This window comes from Ictalurus furcatus, chromosome 21 (assembly GCF_023375685.1).
Source record: "Ictalurus furcatus strain D&B chromosome 21, Billie_1.0, whole genome shotgun sequence".
Classification (NCBI taxonomy): Eukaryota; Metazoa; Chordata; class Actinopteri; order Siluriformes; family Ictaluridae; genus Ictalurus; species Ictalurus furcatus.
The window spans coordinates 16267846-16284958 of record NC_071275.1 but is presented as its reverse complement, the minus strand read 5'-3'; the positions used below and the strand labels follow the sequence as shown (position 1 = coordinate 16284958).

The 17113-nt window shown below is 41.8% G+C and overlaps 1 protein-coding gene across 2 annotated transcripts in view; it reads left to right on the top strand.

Moving 5' to 3' along the window:
* ptprga (protein tyrosine phosphatase receptor type Ga) overlaps nt 1-17113 on the top strand; it is a 298438-nt gene that overhangs the window by 251593 nt on the left and 29732 nt on the right. Inside the window, exons 10-14 of one of the 2 annotated variants that reach the window (XM_053652631.1) lie at nt 5184-5292; nt 5406-5455; nt 6373-7129; nt 9813-9945; nt 12770-12913. In XM_053652631.1, coding sequence (XP_053508606.1) covers nt 5184-5292; nt 5406-5455; nt 6373-7129; nt 9813-9945; nt 12770-12913 — 1193 coding nt within the window. The remainder of the gene's footprint in view (nt 1-5183; nt 5293-5405; nt 5456-6372; nt 7130-9812; nt 9946-12769; nt 12914-17113) is intronic. The other variant, XM_053652632.1, reaches the window with a different exon arrangement.

Here is a 17113-nt window from a genome sequence, read left to right as displayed (position 1 = left end):
TTCTCAAGCAGTAGCTTAATAATAAAAATATTTCATTTTCCTCAACGGGTAAAAATGAGAAATGTCAGTAACGGTCAATCGGACAAAGGTTAAACATGTTTCCCTTATCTTCACACACGCTCACTTTGCAAAAGCAATTATAGAAGTGAATTAATTAAAACGGGTTGTGTAAGGATGTACCAATGCGTGAAGAGTTGAGATGAATTAGAACTGGATCCTGGATGTATTTTATTTCATTTATATCAAGTTCGAAAACGCATATGCTAATCCTCCAGTCGAATATACAGTGAGAAAACGGATCATGAAATACCGCTGAGGATCTGGGGGAAGTGTAAGGTTGCTCTGGTGAGTCCTTGAGAGTGCATATTGAGCGTATCTCACTCCTCACTCTTTATTCCTCATTTCTTGATTTTACCTATATCCTACCAGCAGAATCCTACCGAGATAGAATCTCGTTTGCAACGGAGACCAGACCAAGAGGCCAGCATAGATTGAATTCTTTTTTTTATGAGCTCTGAACAAATTCTGCTCAGTTAGCGAGTGTGTTAATTAGTTTGACGGAGCACAGGGACGCTTCTGTCCGTCAGTAACGCCGCTTTTCACTGCACACGACCTCTAGATTGCAACGCTTGTAATTTTCCCCCTAGCGGCCGTCGTTTTTGCGTTCAGACGGACATGACGTGAGTATCAAATAGCATACCACACACGTATCTAATTTATTCAAATCTGTAGCACGGGTAAAAAAAAAAACATGGGACATGAAATAGAACAATGTCGATCGTTTACTTTCTGCATATAGTTTTCACAAATAGTCGTACTATTTCGGTAATGCTAACTAGCTAACGTCATCTAGATTGCCACGACCAAATGCATGTAAATAAAGACATGACAAGGAATTAACTAAATATCATATATGATACTAAAATATGAGTACCATTAAAGAATACGTAGGGATTTAATAACTCTGCACACATTTTCCGGTTGCATGGTCATATCCAGTCTCGTAGAATAACTTTTCGACATGGCCGCGGTCTCGATCAGATCCAGAAGTTCTGCCCCGTCAGAGAGCCTGCGCGTGATGTGTGACTGAACAGGAATGACTTGTAGTTTGGTGTGCCTCATCCATCTGAAGCAGTGAAAAGGCGAGCTAAGGGTTTGTTAAGGTTGCCATGTACAGTATATGTGTAGCAGATGAGGAAAACCTGGCATACGTCGCTGTAGCTGAATTCTGGTCAAAATCTCCAATAACTTACTTTGACACCTCAACTTGAAGAAACCACAGACCTTATTTCACTCAAGCATGAACGCAGATGTTATGCATAAACATGTCTAAATCCTTGCCAGGTAAGTGTGATTTCCTCACACAGTGGACGTCACGCTTTCATCAAGTTAATGGATAGCTACGCGCCTTATCGAAATGGACATAAACCTCATCAATTTAGTTTGGAATCAAAAACCGACTGTCAAAATGTCCGTAATGCTCACGACGTAATCTTTAAATGCAATATCCTCCCTTTTTTGCCTTTTGGGGATTTTAAAATGTTAAAACTTTACTTGTTATAGAGAGATATGTGCAAAAGAGAAACCTATTTCAGTTCAGGAAAGTTTTCAGAACGGTATGTAGTAGGAACTGTATCGAGTGGCATGTATAAGTTGTGGAAAATGAAAAGTCTTGAAGTGATATTATTTGATTAAATCAGTTGCCAATTTTAAATTCTCTTTACTTTCTCTCTTCGGCATGATTTCATTTAGGAGAGAGTTTCAGGAACACAAGGTGCTTAAGCCAAGCTTGGCAAGTTCTGCTTTTTGTGCGTATTTGTGTAATAACCTCATATACATCTACATTATATCTTCCAACTGTACCACAGATCAATGACTTAATGCTGCTTATGCTGAGCCGCTCCACTTTGATGCCATTAATCTTGCGTTCGCCGCTGCTATAGAATAAATTAGAATAATGCAGACCTTATAGGCATTCGGGCGCTAATACAGTATTCATCCTGCTTCTCTCCGTCCCCGTTATCTTTGAAGTAGCACATTAGGTGCATACACAATAACCCGCTCCCACCTGCGGCCACACCTGTAGTCATTTGGGTGCTGCTGTAATTATCCGATGAAGCGTACTCTCTCTCTCTCTCTCTCTCGCCTCTGTAGAGCTAAAAAGCTTCGATCGGTCCAGCTGCGGCGTATCGAGTACATTTCTGGACATTAGTGAGGAAGGGGTCTCGGCAGGAGCAGCTGACCTTGATGTTCTGCTTTTGGAAATACTAATGCAGCATTCGCAGGCTTCGAAGCACTTAAGAAGAGCGTCTGGGTTTTACCTCTCTCTACACGAGGTTTTATTTTGTAACGGTCGGAGGGAGGGAGGGAGGGAGGGGGGCCGGAGTTAATAAGGGGATGTGATTGCCGATTCCCTGCTTGAGGGTGATGAGAGGTAGAAATGTTTTTTTTTTTTTTTTACTTTCTTTTCTTTCTTAAGCTTTCCTCTGCATGATCGGTAATGAAATCACAAGTGCCATGGAGGCCTTCTCCCCATCCACATCTGCCCACAATTCACATCCCTTCTGTTGCTCTGCCTCTCTCCCACTCTCTCTCTCTCGCTCTCTCTCTCTCGCTCTCTCTCTCTTTCCTATTCAGAGCTTCATTTCCATTTTTATTCTCAATTTCCTCCCAAGACACTGCAGTTATCTGGGTCACATTAGGGACCGCTGTGGCTTTATGAAGGGGGGAGGGAAAAAAAAAACTTCTACCAAATCAACGGAGAATCCACTCAAGACCTGACGGCTTTTCCAGCACCGTCGCGTGAGGTGGATAAGCCGATTTTAGAAGAGGAAGAAGAAGAAAAAAAAACAACCTCTTTAGCGGTGTTAAATCGCGCAGGACGGGCACGGAGCAGAACAGGAGGGGGAGATGAACAGAATTTGTCTGATGTGAGATTTGGATGAGGTGTATATCCTCAGTACGGCGGTGTGATGTATGTACACTTGTGATCACTGATCATACGTGATGAGAAGTGACGTTTTATTGTAGGAGTGGTTTGGAACCGGGACACTACAGGAAGAAGGAATAATGGTTGATGAAAGACTTAATATAAGGATGTGCAGTTATAGGCAAATAATCAGCTATAATAACCACGTCCTGAAATTTTTTTCATCTCATTCCACAGCAGCATCAACGCTTTACAATATTTTATTATTAAAGAGCATCTATGAAACAAGTTGGGTTCTATTATCACTCACGTTATAGCTAGTTAAACTTAATAAGACCAAAACAAGCATGCCATGTTACAGAGAAATCCGAAGGAGGACTTTCCTGTTTTAGAAAGATTTAGAAGTGTTATTTCTGACTTTTACAGTTCACTGACACTGGAGACTCCTTCCATGAGAAAACTATACTATACCAACAGTTACGTGTTTCCTTTTGTTAAATAACCACACTTTTTAAAGTTATTACTTTTTATTTTATTACGTTAAAATCGAGTGTTTGCTGAAAATATTATTTCCCGAAAAAAAACAGCATCCATGCAAGGTCACGTTATATAGACTGATAAACTGCTGTTGTACCCGTGAAAAACCTTACTTTTAAACATTGACTTGTGTTCCTCCTGAAAGGTCACATGACCAGATAAGCAAACATTTGCATTGATGCTAAGCTTATCCAGGCAATGTGACATTTTGCAAAGACAATATTAGCTCCTAAGTTTCATCCATAATGCTGGAATTCCCCAGAAATGTTACAGAGGAAAAGGAGTACATCGTATCGATCTTATTATTCGGACCGAATACATTAGAATTATTAGAATTTTCTAGTAAAATCCACTAAACAGCATGACCTATTGGAGGTTGTCTTCCGTGAACTCGAATTACATTGCGTTACCGATCATTATGACTGAGGTATTTACTCACCTGGGATGCTCTACTCTCTTAATTCAGGATCTGTATCTCTAACTTCTTCTCCTATCTAAATTCATGAAACATTTTATTAGTATTAAATAATTCATGTGACATGGGCGAAGCTCAAATATTCACAGTGTGTGGTGTGTAAATGAGCATTCCCCTGTTCATGTTTGCTGAAAATACGAGTTAATTGTCCTGAAACGTTTGGGTGTGTAAATGAACAGCCCACTCAGCATGGGGTCCGCTCCATCTCTCTCTCTCTCTCTCTCTCTCTCTCTCTCTCTCTCTCTCTCTCTCTCTCTTTTTCACTGAAGCACTAAGGGGGCAATGAATACTACATGAATTGAGGGAGACAGATGGAAAGAAAGCACTAGTGATATGTGATAAAGACTTGGAAAAATTCCAAGACTTTCTGATCATGCCTAGATGCTATCCCATTGGCTGAAATCTACCATGTGGCTACATGTACTGCTTGGACAAAAGTCATATAGTATCACATGAGATTGAAATAAATTAGCCAGCTAGTGTTTAACTGTGACAGGAGCATGTTAGCTAAACATAAACAGCTACCTAGACAATAGTTCCATAAAATTGGAAACAAAAAGTAGAGAGCTTTATAAGTTGAATTTTCAGTTGAATTTGGGGAAACCACTTGAAGTATTCGTTGTGCTGAATTATTTCAATTGCTTTTGTTTGATTTGTTCATTGCAAACAGCTGAAAGTCTGTAAATGTTGACAATAAACCTGATTTGCAATGGGGGTCGAATCATTTTGATTGCAGCTGTAAATAGCTGCGTCGCTACTCTCTGTCCCTCTATGATAATAATAAGTAAGTACTAAGTCTAAATAGTACTGCATTATCTAAACATTAAATCCCATGTATAGCTCTGTAACACTGTAACTCATTAGGGCATGATCAGGAAATCTAAAGCTGTACTTGATGATCAGAAACAAAACAGCACCCCCCTCCCCCCCACCCCCCTTCTCGAGGTGTAGAGCAGACCTCGAAATGCTACACATCTTTAAAGGACTCTTTAAAGAACATACCAGGTGAAAATTATTTTTGATAAAATGGTAAAAGGCTGCGTGGATGTTAGCTCGTTGCGCCTATCCTCCTTTTGTGCTGTGAATCAAACGCACCCTGTGCCTGTGTGAAGATAACACGCTCACATCACACACTCCTCTTACAGGAAGTGCTCCCCTGCTCTGCCTCAGAGCCCCGGGAGAGCCCAACACTGCGCGTATTTCAAGCGTGTGTACATGTGTGTGTGTGTCTGTGTGTTCCAGGAAGCCGTTATCAAGCCAGTTTCACCAGACGTGCTGTATCTCTTCCGAGTCCAGGCAGTGTGCTTGAACGACAAACGCAGCGACTTCAGTCAGAGCATGCTGTTCAGAGGTAAATGCACACACACACACACACACACACACACACACACACACACATGTGCACGTTTGTGCTCTTACACTCTATCTATTCGTCACATCCATGTGTTTGCTTTGTCATTTCAGCAAATACCACCAGAATATTCGAAGGGACGAGGATAGTGAAAACAGGAATGGTAGGTCCATCTCTGTACAGCAGGTGGCAGCCGTGTCTCCCTGTTTATTACACTTACACACACACACGTTGATGAATTTACGGTTTCCCAAGCAGGAGTTTGAGGTCAAATTAACTTAAAATATATAATATGTAACCATGCGTGATATGTTCCATACCAAGTAACTGAAATGCCATATCTTGAATCTAGAGATATTAATAACACATCCCAATTTAAAGGAATACTCTAGTGTTGTTTTTTTTATCCTATCCATTGCACCGGAGTGTATGGCCAACTACAATGGACAGTCATTTCGACATGTTTCCCTGTACTGAGAAAAGAAATGAAGGCTTTTGTGCATTTGTTTGACAGCCTCAACAACCACCCTTAGACTTCCATTATAAAATGTACACAGGAATCGCTTAGTTTTTCAGTACACGGAAACCGGTTAAAATGCTTGTCTATGGTAACTGATACACGATAACACGACACGTGGTAGAAATTAAGTTTGAACGATCTCGTGTTCCTTTAACATGTGCCTAAAAACTATTTCATCTTTAGGACCGTGTAAAATCAGTCAAAATGTACTGATGCATTATTAATAAAAGAAAATCACCGGCGGCGGAATTTCCAAGCACAAGCGAGTTAATAAAAATAGCAATCATTTTTATCATGATAATTATATTAATATTTCACCTATTAAAATAAAAGGGGGGGGATGAAGATATTGTTGCATTTATTGAATTCATATAAAGGTTTCAATTAATGTTACTTAATATGCAATTTGCTACTTAAGGCATATAATTTAATCTGAAGAGGTTCTGGTGACAAAAAGGCTTGGGAAGTCCTGCTCTATGTTATCTGTATTTAAACATGTGTATTTTAATGCTTTTGCTCTCTCACACACGTACTTGCTCTCCGCTATCAATCCCTGTTAGCCCACGGTGTCTCCCGCGTCTTCGGCTGACATGGCTCCCATTAGCTCCGGCTCATCCACCTGGACCTCCTCGGGCCTGCCCTTTTCCTTCGTCTCCATGGCGACTGGCATCGGCCCCTCCTCCAGCGGTAGCCAGGCGACGGTGGCATCCGTGGTAACCAGCACACTCCTGGCAGGGCTGGGCTTCAGCGGCGGCGTCATCTCCTCCTTCCCCAGCTCGGCTTGGCCCAGTCTCCGCCCCCCAACTCAGACCCCACCCACCACAGCCGAACAGACTCCTCCCACCACCACCCCCGAAAACGGCCAGAACCAAGGCTCGGACGACAACGCCGGAGGAGAAAAGACCGTCAAGGCCGAAGGTGAGGAGGGTGAGAGGGACGGCGAGGAAGAGGAAGAAAAGGACGAAGAAGAAGATAAAGGAGCGGAGGGCAAAACCGTGAAGAACGCACCAGATGATGTTCAGACGCAGGTGAACAGTTCAGCAGACCAAGAGCCTCCCACAACAGCGCCCGAATCCACCGCCAAGGAGAAAGGAGGGAGAGAGAAGGAGGAGGAGGACAGGACAACGCCAGCCAGTGTACCACAGGACACAGAGACAGAGAGGACAGAAGACGAGGAGGAATCCAACGTGACTCCCAGCACAGAGCCTGGGATTGTGGGGAATGACAGTGTGGTGCTCCGGGCCCCAGAAGCCCCTCCGAAGGGTGGGAAAGGCAGCATGGGGGACAGAAGTCAGTGGCCCTTCTCCTTTCATACAGGTGAGATTCAAAGCAGGACGAACTCACTAGCGCCATCTAGTGGAAGACAAGAGAGACACACACGTAACATACCTGACCTACACAGTCAGTTTTAGTGTGTGGTTGTGGCACCATAAGCACTTATTAAGTGGAAGCACATATCTTAATAACATCAGTAATTAGATTGTTAATTTAGCTTCGTTGGTTTATATTCTGATAAGGAAAGACCGAGAGAATAGTGAAGAGGTGTGAGTAAGTCAGTTGTGGTCATATACTCACGGAAAACAATTAGGAAACGATCTATTGATGAGACAAGGAAGCAGGAAGTAAAACCCAAACATGGTGCTGGTGCCATGGCAGCCATAACATGGAAAAAGGAAAGGTGAAATGGCGGGAAATTATTATTATTATTATTATTATTATTATTATTATTATTATTAGGTGAAGCTGTATATGAAATGCAGGCAATTAAATGCACCAAAAAGCAAAGAGAGTCAGCGCTCAATAAAGTGTTACATAATATCTAAATAACTAGTTATTATAGTTAATAACGAAGTCCTTTTGTATGTGGGTCCAAATATCCAGAACACGTTTCTTTAGCGCTAGAGCTGTCCTAAATAATGGAGATTGCAAGCCAAAACACACAGCAAGTTCGGTTCACGTTTTGAACTCGGGTCGAGTCCGAGTCTAATCATGTTCTCATTTTTAAAAGGGTTTGGTGCAAATGACAGAAAAACGGAAGACAAGATGTTAAACAGTGCAGATAAAGCATGAACACAGTGATGAACCTAGCAGGCATCATTGTCAAATATTCCTTGTGTTCTGTTTAAGAAAGTAGTATTTGTTTTTAATTATTTTTTAAGGTTAGATCAATTATACAGTAGCCTAAGAGTTTTGGCTTGGACGTGTTGAGTGTGTAAGCCGTTAGAGCAGCAGTCACACGCACCTACAACACATAAACCAGCAGTGACATCAGCAGCTTATCGCCTTCACACGCACGGTATCTCCTCATCCATCCTTTTCTCTCCGTCTCTGTGAGCGCTTGGGAGACACCGTCCTGGCCTAGTTCTGCAGTCCAGAGAGGATGAGAGGGAACAGTGTCTCAGCTGCAGGGGGGAGGAAAAGAAACTTCTCCATTTTTAGCTCTCTGGCACAGGAGTTATGTTTGGCTCTGCCCTGTGTGTGTGTGTGTGTGTGTGTGTGTGTGTGTGTGTACGTTCTCTTCCCTCTCATATACGAGTCCTGTTTTTTTGGCTAAAGAGGCAGGGAGCAGACAGCATCAGCAGCTTGTTAGCATAGTGTGTTAGCGTAGTGCTGTAGCAGCAGGGTTTCATGGAGGTCGTGAGGTTTGGGAGCTGCAGCTCTGCAAGGTTCAGGCCCGTCACGGTCGCCTCTGAATCACTAACATGAGCTCCGGGAATGATTCTGCAGTCTGGAGCTCGGGTAGGCTCTCTCTCTCTCTCTCTCTCTCCTCTCTCTCTGTGTGTGTGTGTGTGTGTGTGTGTACGCGAGCGTGCTTAGAAGCTGCATAGCGCGACCGTGCATGTATCACAGAGAGAGAATAAGAAATCATTGTCTCTTGTTTGATAGGTTCAGAGCATCAGTATTAAAATATTCTTTTTAAGATTGCAGACAGGAAAGAATAGTAACAGGGAAAAGGGTGTGTGTGTGTGTGTGTGAGAGAGAGAGAGTGTGTGTGCACGCAAGCGCATGTGTTTATAAGAGTGAATGTGGTGCACGGTAGTGCATGAGTAAACAGGGCAGAGTACACACACACACACACACACACACACACAGTAGCTACAGACCCAATTGACTGCATGTAGATTTTGAGCAGGTAGCAGTGCTGATAGAAAACTTTTGTAGTGCAAATTGAAAGAACAGTACCAGTAAGATAAAATAGAGATTTATTTCAAATAAATGAATTTTATTATTATTATTATTATTATTTAATCTTTCTATCCTGTGTATTGTTTGATTGTAGATTGTTTTATTCTCTGTCTAATTTGTAATCTTCTATGTAAGGCACTTATATAAATAGAGATGACGACGATGATAATAATAGTCATTACATCATAACCTTTTCTCAAAACCCACAGAGAGATTGTAAAGGATCTAAATTTATATACGATCTCTGTCGTGCGCGTTGACTTTCCTGAGAATGTCTGACAACGTCAGAGCGTCTGTGATGTACAAATATAACCCCAAAAAAAAGAAAACGGCATTGGAGGAGGCTGTTAACATCAGAGTGTCGTGTTGGATTTAACATTTTACCTCTGTACATATCATTCCTGTCGTTCTCTGCCCATCAGTAGCGTAGTGCAGTTCAGCTTTCAGCTCGCAGCACATTCCGTCTTAAAATAAACCAGTGAAAGGTGCTAAAATGTGATTTTGATAAACACTAGCTGTCACAGTGGTCACTGTGTCTGTTTAGTGCAGTGTGCGTTGCCATAGGAAGGCCACATTTACAGATGGACATCTCTGAGGGGAATCTCTTAAAGGTGCTAATACTTAAATGCTGATATACTGTATATATGCAACACAGAAAAGTTCCTTCCTGTGATAAACGTTTTATAGCAAAGGCAGCAGTATTGTCGCTCTGTAAATCCACTTATATATATATATATATATATATATATATATATATATATATATATATTTGTGTGTGTGTGTGTGTGTGTGTGTGTGTGGGTTTGTGTTTCAGAGCGGACTATAGTCTCCAATATGCGACCAGTTCCCGGTGCAGGCAGGATGGAGTGGATCATTCCTCTAGTAGTGGTGTCTGCTCTCACCTTCCTCTGCCTCATCCTCCTCCTCGCTGTCCTTGTCTACTGGAGGTGAGAGAAAGAAAAAGAGAGGATTGAGGATGACTTTTCCCCACATGTGCTCATTCAGCCCAGAGTTTAGTTGTACAGTGATCTACAAGGCTATTGTAGCTCATAAGTAAATGTCTAAGAGGTCTAATTCGTCACACACTCGCCTCAAACTTGAATCGGGCTGTTTAACGGAAAAATAGAGAAACAAACTCGGAGCATGTCTCGGCTGAACGACTGCATTTGAGATAATCCATTTACTGATTCACTGATTCAGCTACTGGACAGATTCACTGATTCACTTTCCAGTTGATTCACTGAATCACTATGTCAGTGTGTGTTTTCTGTCTCTTTCCTACACTTTTGGTCATCTGGTTTGTGTGTGTGTGTGTGTGTATGTGCGTGAAGATTTAAGAACTAGTCATTTATCATGTCGAGGGTCTTGGAACCTTTACAGCACTGTGAGAGCAGGTTATGAGATTGTATGTGTGTAAAATCCAACCCACGTTTGACGGTAAGTAAGATGAAGAGGGTCTGCAGCCTACCCTAAGGACATCGCCGTGGTGATACAAGTGCTATAGAAGCGGTTACCAAGGACCTGTTGTCATGGCCCTCACTCAGGCTTGATGAAGGAGGAGCCTAAATAGGTTTGCCGAAAGAGAGGGAGAGGATAGATATACAGATGAAAAAAGAGAGAGGCGGGGGATAGAGAGTGAGAGAGACCGAGACCGAGGATAGAGAGAGAGTGAGTGAGAGAGTAAGACAGATTGGAGAGAGAGAGAGATGGAAAAAGTCATTGAGTGAGAGTAAGACAGATTGGAGGGAGAGAGAGAGAGAGATGGAAAAAGACAGTGAGTGAGAGACTGAGACAGATTGGAGGGAGAGAGAGATTGAAAAAGTCAGTGAGTGAGAGTAAGACAGATTGGAGGGAGAGAGAGAGAGAGATGGAAAAAGTCAGTGAGTGAGAGTAAGACAGATTGGAGGGAGAGAGAGAGAGAGATGGAAAAAGACAGTGAGTGAGAGACTGAGACAGATTGGAGGGAGAGAGAGATGGAAAAAGTCAGTGAGTGTGAGAGTAAGACAGATTGGAGGGAGAGAGAGATGGAAAAAGTCAGTGAGTGTGAGAGTAAGACAGATTGGAGGGAGAGAGAGATCGAAAAAGTCAGTGAGTGTGAGAGTAAGACAGATTGGAGGGAGAGAGAGATGGAAAAAGATAGTGAGTGAGAGAGTAAGACAGATTGGAGGGAGAGAGAGAGAGATAGAAAAAGTCAGTGAGTGTGAGAGTAAGACAGATTGGAGGGAGAGAGAGATGGAAAAAGTCAGTGAGTGTGAGAGTAAGACAGATTGGAGGGAGAGAGAGATGGAAAAAGTCAGTGAGTGAGAGTAAGACAGATTGGAGGGAGAGAGAGATGGAAAAAGTCAGTGAGTGAGAGTAAGACAGATTGGAGGGAGAGAGAGAGAGATAGAAAAAGTCAGTGAGTGTGAGAGTAAGACAGATTGGAGGGAGAGAGAGATGGAAAAAGTCAGTGAGTGTGAGAGTAAGACAGATTGGAGGGAGAGAGAGATGGAAAAAGTCAGTGAGTGTGAGAGTAAGACAGATTGGAGGGAGAGAGAGATGGAAAAAGTCTGTGAGTGTGAGAGTAAGACAGATTGGAGGGAGAGAGAGAGAGATGGAAAAAGACAGTGAGTGAGAGTAAGACAGATTGGAGGGAGAGAGAGAGAGATGGAAAAAGACAGTGAGTGAGCGCAAAAGATGGAGAGAGAGCGCGAGTGAGAGAGAGAAAGGAAGGAGAGAGCTGCAGAGAAAAAGAGAGAGGAGAGAAAGACCAAGTATAGAGAGAGAGATGGAAGTTAGATAGAGTGAGAGAGACGGAGGAGGATAGAGAGAGTGAGATGGAGGAGAGAAAGCGAGAGAAAGCGAGAGAAACCACATTACTTTCACTGTGTGAGAGATCACATCCACACTTTTAAAGGTGTAGTTTGTCATTCGTGAAAGTTTCTACACATATCCTAATGACATCATTTCAAAGATGCATTACAGAAATCTGATTTTCAGTATTTCCATGTAATTGAACTCTATGCTTCATTCATGTCAGTCTTTTATTTATTTTTTCTGGTATAAGAAATTATTCCTGCTCTATCTGGAACAAAGCTGCTCACCCCATCCCTTTTTCCATTCACAAGGCGTACAGTCATGCGAAAAAATAAGTACACCCCACGGAAATGGGTTTTTTTGACATATTGGGACAAGCAAACATTAGATCCTCTTTGAAACAGCGCCTGTTAATAAAGTTGACGTTCTCTATCAAATAAAATGGGTGGTATTATATTTTCACATGACTGTATGTTGTTTCTACAGAGGCGTTTGGTTGGAGCAAGGTGGAGGGCAGACTTCTCAGGCAGCAGAAGTCTCTAAAAATGACACACCGCCCCTTTAAAATGGCTTTAGAAACGTCCGCTCCCTTATTTCTAAGTTTAGAGTTTTTGGACTTCTGCTTTCCCTTGGCACCTTCATTAAGAATAAACAGGAACAAACAAACTTCCTTTTCTCTGTGTCACGAATCTAACAGTTAGCACACGCTGCAAAATTGCAACGTTTTATTTCAAATGAAACAATGTCCCTTTGTTTAAAAATCACACCCTGTACCCACTCAATGTGGAACATAGATTCCCCACATGTCTGAGACCGCCTAAGAGAAATGGTGAAAAGGCTTTATTTTTGCGAATTAGAACAAGATGTGCTTCTGATCTGTTTCTGTTTCTGGGAATTGATTATCCCTCAGCTGTGTAGTCCATCTCCCAGAAGTGTGTCGTGTGCTCACTGGGTGTTGGTTTGTGTACTAAACAGCTCTGACTCGCACGGCAGCTCGTCTCCAGGTCACAGCTCCCTGCTCCGAGCACACACACACACCCCCATCTGCTCACGCTCACTCTCAGCTGGAGACCAGAACCCTCAGTCCATGCACTGGGACGTGTGTGTGTGGATGCATGAGTAAGTACGATGGGGCAATTATGGTTGTGATCTCTTTGCAGATGCAGTCCCACAACACACACACATACACACACGACACATCTCTGCACACACTTACAGAGAGAGATTATCCTTATTTAACACCGCTCTAACTGCTAATGGCCAACTACATCATCAGTACGTTTACATGGACAATAATCCGATATGAACCCGATTAAGACGATACTCCGATTAAGAAACTAGCATGTAAACTGCGATTATTGATGACCTTAATCCGACTAAAGTCATACTCGAAGTAAACACAAATGGAATTAAGACATGTGGAGTATTCCTGTTTTAGTCGCTCTATCTAAGTGTATTACAGACATGTACACACCTTAATCACATTATTAACGTCGTGTGGGAGTTTTCACCGCATTTTGCGACAGGACACGTACACACACGGCAGCGCTCAACCGTTTGATGGCAAACAAGAGAGCACGGCTGCGTCCGAAACCACGTACTTACCTGCTGTATAGTACGCAAAATACATGTGTTTCAGCTACTATATAGACGGTAAGTACACGGTTTGGGACGCAGCCCACGGCTTCAAGCAGTCGTCTATTTGCACGTATAGCATGATACATAATTATCTGCACTTGAAGCTTTTGTAAAATTAAAAATATAAACACCCAAAACTGTATGTGGTCCCATAACAAAGATGAACTGTATGTCGATACGTGAAATTCCGGAGGCAACGTCGGACGGCGTGGCGCGGGGACGTAATGACGTGCTGTTAATCCATCTATGTTCTATAACATGTAAAACCTGAACATGAAAGGAGTATTCTAAAAGCGACTCATGTAAACACCTTAATCACGATATTGTCTTATTCAGAATAAGGTCAATAATTAGATTACTGCTGTCCATGTAAACGTAGCCACTGTTACATAACCGTGAAGTCTGGACGCTTTACTACGCTCTCGTATGAACTTACTAATTGACTGCGTTAGTACTATATTAACATCCTTAATATAACAAAAAGTTCAAACTCGAGCGTTATGTATGATTTCCAGCATTAATTCAATCGGAAAATATTTAGTGAGTTTAAATGATTAATAAATTGACATTTGAAATTTCACAAAACGCAGCAGTTAAGAGCAAAGTCAAGTAGGAATCACCTGAATTTTTTTTTACTCACTAAATCATTTCCAGGAACATAAATACAAAAGCAGTGGTATTTGAGGACTTTCTACTTTTTCAGCATATTGTTTTCACAGTTTAAACTGGGGGATAAAACAGTCAGATTAGCAATGTAAAAGTGAAACTTAATGATTAATCTGTCTATTTATATTTATTTTTAAATGTTTTTTGGACATGTTTAATACCTAATTTTCTATTTGTTATTTAATTTCTAACGTTCCATTTTACTGCCAACCCGGAACAAATTTCATTTTAATTAAAAAGTACTCATATAAAAATGGTTTTTAAATGAGGAATAAATAACCTGGGCATTGTTTACATTTCTACTGTTGTATTAATAAAATTAATTGTATTCATTTTTGATGATCTTAATTGTATTAATGATCTCTGACATTTCCAACTCCAAAATAGTGTTGAAAATGAAAGAAAAGCAAAATGCATATTAAATGTTTTACAGATTAGTTTCCACCCATCTTAAATCACTTGAAGCTTTTAGTTATTATTGTCTCAGCTGTGTGGAAGTATGTGGTAGAAGTGTGGTTATTTTGTGCACGCACGTGTGTGTGTGTGTGTGTGTGTGTGTGTGTGTGTGTGTGCGCGTGCGTGCGTGTGTGTGTGTGTGTGTGTGCTGGCTAAAAGAGGAGTATGTATGAGGCTGTAGTCTCCATGACAGATAAACTTATCAGACTGAGAAAACCATTCTTCAATCCATTACTCTGTCTCTCTCTCTCTCTCTCTCTCTCTCTCACTCTCTCTCTCTCACTCTCTCCCCCCTGAACATCTATACCTTTGTGATGTCTCTCTTTCCATATCTCTCACTCTTCATCCAGCGCTAGTTCTCTCTCTCTCTCTCTCTCTCTCTCTCTCTCTCTCTCTCTCTCTCTCTCTCTCTTTCTCTCTCTCACTCTCTCACTCTCTCTTTCTGTCCCCCCCTGAACATCTATACTTTTGTGTTGTCTCTCTTTCCATGTGTCTCACTCTTCTTCCAGCGCTAGTTCTGTCTCTCTCGCTCTCTGTCTCTCTCTCTCTCTTGCTCTCTCTCTCTTTCTGTCCCCCCGAACATCTATATCTTTGTGTTGTCTCTCTTTCTGTGTCTTTCACTCTTCATCCATCTCTCTCTTTCTCTTTCTCACTCTCTCTGTCACTCTCTCTCTCTCTCTCTCTCTCTCTCTCTCTCTCACTCTCTCTTTCTGTCCCCCCTGAACATCTATACTTTTGTGTTGTCTCTCTTTCCATGTGTCTCACTCTTCTTCCAGCGCTAGTTCTGTCTCTCTCGCTCTGTCTCTCTCTCTCTCTTGCTCTCTCTCTCTTTCTGTCCCCCCGAACATCTATATCTTTGTGTTGTCTCTCTTTCCGTGTCTTTCACTCTTCATCCATCTCTCTCTTTCTCTTTCTCACTCTCTCTGTCACTCTCTCTCTCTCTCTCTCTCTCTCTCTCTCTCTCTCTCTCTCTCACTCTCTCTTTCTGTCCCCCCTGAACATCTATACTTTTGTGTTGTCTCTCTTTCCATGTGTCTCACTCTTCTTCCAGCGCTAGTTCTGTCTCTCTCGCTCTCTGTCTCTCTCTCTCTCTTGCTCTCTCTCTCTTTCTGTCCCCCCGAACATCTATATCTTTGTGTTGTCTCTCTTTCCGTGTCTTTCACTCTTCATCCATCTCTCTCTTTCTCTTTCTCGCTCTCTCTCTCACTCTCTCTCTCTCTCTCTCTCTCTCTCTCTCTCTCTCCCTCTCTCACCCGCCCATCCTCTCAACCCTTTTTGTGTTTCTCCGTCTTTTCTGCTGCTCTGAAAGTGTGTCTGTGGAGTTCAGGAGTCTCCTCTGTGGTGTGATGGACAGGGTTGGGCCTTACTGAGGACTGCAGCGCTGACGTTAAAAGCCTTCAGGCTGTCAGCGGTCCATTCAGTGGCACTTGATGAGCTCTTTATCTGCCAAGAGACGCACAGTCGCTCTTTAATGGACAGATTCAGTGCATCAGCAGCGATGCTTATATAATCTGTTTACTCCTGAGTTTTGATTCAGCGCTAACGTCTTGGCTTTGTACGAACTAGAGGTTCTTAAATTCTTGAATCGGATTGGTCAGAAAGTCTTGACGCATGGAAAAGTTCAGTGCGTGGAAAGTTCTGAGGACAGAGAAGTTTGCTCTTTGATGTCTTTTCATTTCTTTCACGGATGTTTCGTTAAATGTAGCTAATAATAGATTTTCAAAAAAAAAACGACGTCGTTCTATAATAAATAAAAGATTGTAATCGTTTGCATTGTGGTGGTATAAGAAGAATAAAACTTTTCAGGTCAGGGTAATCAATGACCATGCTTTCACTGATTTTTTTTTTTTCCCATAGCACACTCCACCACGTTTTTGTAGCAGAATACATATTAATTACAATTTTATCGTTTATTTTTGTTTATTAATTGTAGCGTTTAAACATCTGATAGCTAAGAGCGACCCTCTTAAGTCTTATGTCACCCAAAATATTTTGAACACCTTTTTTTATATTGGCAAGAATTAGACGCTACAAATGTAATAACTATGTAAATTAGAATTTGCATATTGGAATGTGATAGGCTGTTCAATTTTATGACACAATAACACTCGCCTGTAACATGTTCACGACATTTTTAAATGAGATTTTAAACTCCAATATTCTTAAGAGTGCTGCGGTGAATATTTCCACACTTTGACCAGTTTGCTCACTCAAATCAATTCAACCGGAAGCAAATAATGTAATATTTCTTATTTCTTGCCATTCTAGTCATTTAATGTCCTCTTTTGTGAAGCTGTGTATTTCAGTATGCGTCATGAGATGTGCTGTACGCTGTAACACTGATTTCATCTGAATTTCTCATCCTGTTCTGCCCCTTATACAAACCGAGTGAAGTCATCTGACCTTTACTCAGTAAACGATTCATAAATTGTTGAAGTTTTGCAAAGACACATTTCACTGCTCTTAAATCACCCACCACACCGATATCCTGTTTAATATCCTGTAGCAGTTCTACGTGCTAATGAATGCTTGGCTGTGGCTGGGGCTTCCCGTGCCATA